The 6,000-nt window shown below is 43.2% G+C and overlaps 1 protein-coding gene across 1 annotated transcript in view; it reads right to left on the bottom strand.

Annotated features, from left to right (window-relative positions):
* Positions 1–6,000, bottom strand: part of LOC109316845 (rotatin-like) — a 139,817-nt gene that overhangs the window by 46,342 nt on the left and 87,475 nt on the right. Inside the window, 1 exon segment of the mRNA XM_019545221.1 lies at positions 5,680–5,762. Within this exon segment, the coding sequence (XP_019400766.1) occupies positions 5,680–5,762 (83 nt within the window).

The raw sequence follows: 6,000 nt of genomic DNA, 5'->3' as shown, positions 1-6,000 counted from the left end.
TAACAAAGAGATAGTAAATTTGCAGAACAGAGAGAGAGTGACACCTTAGTACAAAGGGCCTTTGGTGGTTTTCCCTTCAATTTCCAAACCCCCCTTCCCTCTCTCATTAAGGAGACAAGGGAGGGTTAGCAGCTGTGTTTTTTTTTCCTAAATCTGCTATTGATAATGCATTTTTAATAATATTTCTAACAATACCTTCAGGCCCACTCTGTCCCCACCTGCCCACACATACCCCCTACGACCCAAGTACCCTGGGGGTAAGTGTACCCCCAGTTGACAACCCCTGCCCTAGAAGACTAAGTCACTGAAATTGAATCAATCCTCAAGCAGATATCCTTGATTCAAAGCCATCACAATTACAATTTCAAATGTATGTGTTAAAAAATAGGTCACATATCTAACAAGTGGCATGGATGGAGTGTTGTAGCATGCTAGTCCAGGAAGCATAAATGGCAAGGGTTTTTCTTGTAATATCTTTTATTAAACCAACTGCATAGTTGGGAGATATGCTGGACAAGCTTTTGGACCCAAAGTGCCATTCCTTAGATCTGAGGAAGAAGCAGGCCCAGGCCAAGCTAAACAACAGTTGCGTTTGACTCCACATAACTCAAAGTAGTCACTTAAGCAACTCTGACAAGGCATACTGAAATTAGGGATATGAAATTAGGGATATGAAAGATTAAATGGTTAAACTGCGTATTTATACTGTTAATGCATTACAATTCACATTTAAAATAGACTATTTTGTGCGAAGTCTCATGGTTTACTGGTACTACTTTGCTAGACTAGCTTTCCCTGAGGCAGCCCAACCTGCCTTTGCACACCACCTGCCCCTTCCACCAGCAATTTGTGTTGCATAAATCAAAATGCTAGAGCCGGGGTGGGGGAGGAGGTGATGGAACTGAGCTGAACCAGTCTTCTCCCTGGAGGAGGAGAGGTGGGAAAGGGGAGGTAGGGCAGGGTATGATGGCCGGCAGCAGGAGCGCCACTTGATGCCCATGTGTGCCTCACTCTGTGGCAAGCAGAGCAGATGCTGGCTACTCCATAGGTACATGTTATTGGTTAAATGTTTAACCAATATAATCAGAAGAGTTTAAATGATTAATTTTTTTAACAATATGTACATCTGTAATTGAAATACATATTTCATGTTCAAAATAATGCAAATGAAAAAGCCTGAAGCTTAGTTTTGGTTTACTTTTACTCTTATAAAGTGAACGTGCAATAATTTATATTGTTAATCAATAAGAGACAGTCTTGAAAGAGCACCTACAACAGGTGGAGAGTCGAGAGTTTAGAGAATCAGCTTCACAAGAATAATACTATTAATTGAGCAAACAAACATTTCCAAACTCTACATGCATTTTGTTAATTATTTAAATAGAACACATAAAAAAAAAAATCTGGATCAATTACCCAAAACATTCAACCATCCAAAAAATTGGACTAAAATATTTCTAAAATTGAAAAAAACATGTAGTTAACCTCAAAATAAACATTGAAACCATCTACAATAAATCTAAAACAACAACACTAAGAAATAATGCTATATAATAAAAGAACATACATAAAATTTTATGGACTGCTTAGGTAACAGTGTCCTTCATCATATATTCTTTGTTCCTTTCTACCACATCTGCACATCAGTTTAACAGAGAAACAGATTCTGAATAAATATTTTAGTTGTCAATCTACCCTAGATTCCCCCAAATTTTAGAAATGGTGGCTCACCCAATTTTTCACAATCATTTAACCTAGAGCCGTCATCTCCCATTAGAAGAATTTGTCAATATCTTCCACAAAACTATTCATCTCTCTGAACTGCCCTTTAACCATAACTGAGCACCAACTAACACTTAATAGATGCTATGTTATTAGGGACCTACTGAATTCATGGCGGAAATAGAGTGCGCGGCGGCTCCTTTAATCTTCCATATTGTCTTGTGTGCACCTTGCCCCCTGCTCTTGCTTCCTCCCCCACTGCTGATTAGCAGAGAAGCTAAAACCAAAGTTTTAAACATGGTGCCATTTTTGCCTCCTAACCAGTTAGCAGCAAACTGAAGGGCTGTCAGGGGCCCACATTTTTGCCTCAGCCAATCAGTGGTGGGAAGCAAAAACAGCATCCTATTTAAAAACAGTTTTTGTCTCCCCATTGATCAGGAGTAAGCTGCAAGTGGGGTCCCTCCACCAAACAGCAAGGTGGGGGGGGAGGGGAAATGGTATGGGGGAACTTGCAAGATTAAAGGAGCCACAGTACCCCCATTTCCACCATGAATTTGGTAGGTTCCTAGTTAGGAGATTTAGTAATAGCTGCCAGTATAATAATCAATATGATGATTCAAGTGAATGTTATGTTAAGTCTGAGATGTCCAGCTGGTTGCCTGTGAAGACTTAATGCAAAGCCCTTGGGCTCCTGCCTAGCTGCTGGCCCATAGTGCACCAGCTGCAATAGGAGCCAGTCTCTAGTTCCCTTTCCTTCCTCTGGCTGCCACTTCCTGTGTTCACCCCAGGGGGTTAGGGCAGTGTTAGCAGTGCAGGAAACTGAGGGTGAGTCTGCAACCACATGAAGGGAGAAGAAGAGGAGTTTGCCTCAATGATTGTGCAGCAGTCAGGGGGCATGTGTTGCAGTGATGGGATGGTCTGCATAATATTGTGCTGCAATGGTCAGGGATGGAAGGAACAGTATCCGTGCAGTAAGCCACCATGGGCCACACCAGGCATAAAAGTTCAACAGCCCTGTATTGAGTCATGGGTACTTGAATTTTTGTATTGCTCATTTTTGCAGTTTTTCTTGTACACCATTCTGAACAAAGTAACTCTACGTAGAGATTTCCTTCTGTTTTAATAGTAAAATTCTAATTGCTTGCACTAACCTGGGTCAACCCACTAAGTAGGTTCTCTGGTCACAATACAGTGGACTCAAATGTACATTCTATTAAAGGGCTAACATGCTTAATTTTTTAAAAGCATCAGCTTTTTCCTCCTGGAAATTTAAACTCTCATACAATATTTGAAAACTTTCCTGGGAATAATGACCAGGAATTGGGAAGGCTTGAGTAGGTTTGCAAAACTTCTAACAATTTGTGAATTGTAATCAGTGACTACTGTGCAATAACAGCAAGGGAAATTTCTTCTTTGACTCCTACAAAATTTGTATTACAGTTCTTAGTCTTCTAGCCAAAAAAAGGAAAAAAGTCCCTGGGTTCTAGGGTGGTCAAATCTCACATGGCAGTCCTTGCAAATACCACTTATGGAATTTTTGTGTGATCCAAAGTCATTTGGGGAGCCCAAAATATGTTATAATATTATATCTGAACACAATGACACACACATGGTAATGACTTTATACATTATGCTGCGACAGCATAAAGTAAATACTCTATCACTTTGAAAACATAATTTGGACTAGACAGCAAGGTAACTGTAGCTAGAAGTCACTTTGGATTTTGTTAACAGTACCAAGGACTTAGGAAATCTGTCAAGCTTACAGGCTCCAGAATTAAACACTATCCATATTATAACAGGGTCCTCCTTTTAGGGGTGGTCACCCTGCCCCTAGAGTACCCCCTCTTAGCCATCAGCCTCACTGCCTCTCAGACCAAACTCCCCTTGCTGTGCCTGCCACACCTTGTTGGTAGTAACCATGGATCCAGGTTTTTTGTTTGCTGCTAAAAAAATCATGATTTTCCCCTTTAATGGAGAAAAATGTGGGAAAACTCAGGTTTCCCTTTGCAGGTTGGCAGGATTCTAGCTTGCAAGGGGCTGCCATGTGTATATGCATGTGCACACATGTACATGGTAACTAGGCAGGGTGGTGGTGAACAGCTCCCTCAGCTCCGTCCAGGTAAGTTTACAGGGGTGGGGAGCACAGATGATGTAGCAGGGTTGCAGGGGAGTACAGGTGATGCAGCAGGTGGCATGGGGGACATGCTCCTCCCTAAGATTTCTGCACCTACTGTAGGGCACGGACTGCAGCTCTGGGCAGGAGCTGACTCCATGACCCAGCGGCATGGCTGCCAGAGTGAGGCTTGGCGGAGGCAAGGAGTTATGCTCCCTAGTGCTGCTGGATGGGCAGGAGGGCGCCTCTTCATGGTGGTGCGTTCCTCCCTCTGCACCTGGTCCCAGCTGCTGGGCCATGGAGGTGGCTCCTACCCTGAGATAATTTGGCTAGGCTGTAGACCTATGCCCTGATGTGGGCACAGAAATCTGGGGGAGCACGTGCCCTCTGCTACAGTGTCTGTGCCCAATTCCCCATGCACCCAACCCCTTTCTCACACACTGGGGGGGCCAGGGCCTGGGGGTGAAGGGCAGCAGGTTGGGAGTGAGAGGCACCAGCAGGGATGGGGGAGTTGTGGGTCAGGAATGAGTGATACTGGTAGGGCCAGGGGGATATGGATTGGGAATGAGGGGTACCAGCAGGGCCCAGGGGCTGTGGGTTGGGAATGAGGGGAAACAGCAGGGGCAAGGGCAGGGGCAGGGGCAGGGCACCAGCAAAGCAGGGCTGCTCAGTGCTACAAAGCAGTGGTGAGGGACAGCCATAGCTGGACCTGTGTCCTGGTGAGTGAAGGGGGCAGGGGGAGCTCTGATCTTCCATGATTTAAAAAAAAAAAAATCAAAATCAAAAGCCAATATATATAGGTATTTAGAATTTACTTTATGATAAGCAAGGCACTGTTGGCTTCCAAACTGCTTTAAAATTGTAAATATCAATAAAACATTGTGTTCAACTGTTACCTCTATATATACTGTATATTGATATACGTGTACAGATACAGAAATATCAGCGAAAGAGAGAGCAAAAAAGAAAGAGAGAGATCTCTTTCCCTAGGTATAGATAGAGATATATAGTTGTGGAAAAATGCAGATTTTGGGATTGTAAAGCAGAAAATTTGGGATTTTTATTGGAGGAGTTGAGATTTTTTATAGACAGAGAAACTCAGGATCCCTGGTAATAACCCAGATCTTGCCTTAGAAGCTAATTGCGTGGCTCCATCCAACCCTACACCACACTCCATGCCTTACAGATGTTATCACCCGCTGAAATTCGTTCAACACACTTGGGCCCTCTGGCCCCACATTCGGCCCCCCTCTACTCCCAGGCTTCTGATCCTCTCTGCCCTTTTCCTGGGCTCTGGCCTTGCTTCCAGGGCCAGATGGGACCTCCTCAACCCCATAATCCCTTCCACAAACTTCTAGATGTTATTCAGTGCTGCTTACACTAGCTCAGATGTTCAGGCAGGAGCCCTGCTACCCAGAGCTCTCCACTGCAGTCCTGGTGCCTGGAGCTCCTCTTCCTGTGGCTCCTGAGTCTAACCTACATGACCAGCTCAAGCTCTGGCCCTATATAGCTCAAGGCCAGCCTCCTTCTGGTCAGATGACTCCCTAATCATCCCCATTTACCACGTCCAGGCTGCTTCTCAGGCAGCTGCAGTCACCTAAAGTAACAGGCGCACCATGCACTCTGTCACAATATATATATGTAACTGGAAAAATTAAATTGTTATTTCTGCATTTGCTTGTGTAAATGAATGCAGAAGGTCCATTCAATTTACTAAAATTAAACTAGTATAACACTTTATGATACAGTTTTTTTTACATTCAAGATTTATGCCAGCATCAGTTTAAAAGTATTAGTATATAAACATATACTTAGTATGCATGTACTCCTTTGGAACTTACCATAGTATCAGATGTTGATTGAGAATGTAGAGATTGGCTCTGACTGGCTGGAACTCTCCAAAGATTAACTAAATCATCAAAGTCTATAGAAAGAGGAAAGAGCCTAAGTATTCAAATATTTAACATTTTTGGATTGACAAGGGAAGGTACTAAAAAGAATGCGAGTCGAATCAAAGAGTCATAACGGAAGTTTGCGTTTTCACTAAAACAGTTGCATGCATTATAAAACTCATTTTGCAGATCACAAAGCTATAAAATGCAGGGACTGCATCAGCCAGCAGACCCTGAGACTAAAGAGAGGCTGCAGTAAAAAACAGTATA

The sequence above is a fragment of the Crocodylus porosus genome, unplaced genomic scaffold (genome assembly GCF_001723895.1).
Source record: "Crocodylus porosus isolate Cpor-Errol unplaced genomic scaffold, CroPor_comp1, whole genome shotgun sequence".
In the NCBI taxonomy this organism is placed as follows: Eukaryota; Metazoa; Chordata; order Crocodylia; family Crocodylidae; genus Crocodylus; species Crocodylus porosus.
This window is presented reverse-complemented; position numbering and strand designations above follow the sequence as displayed.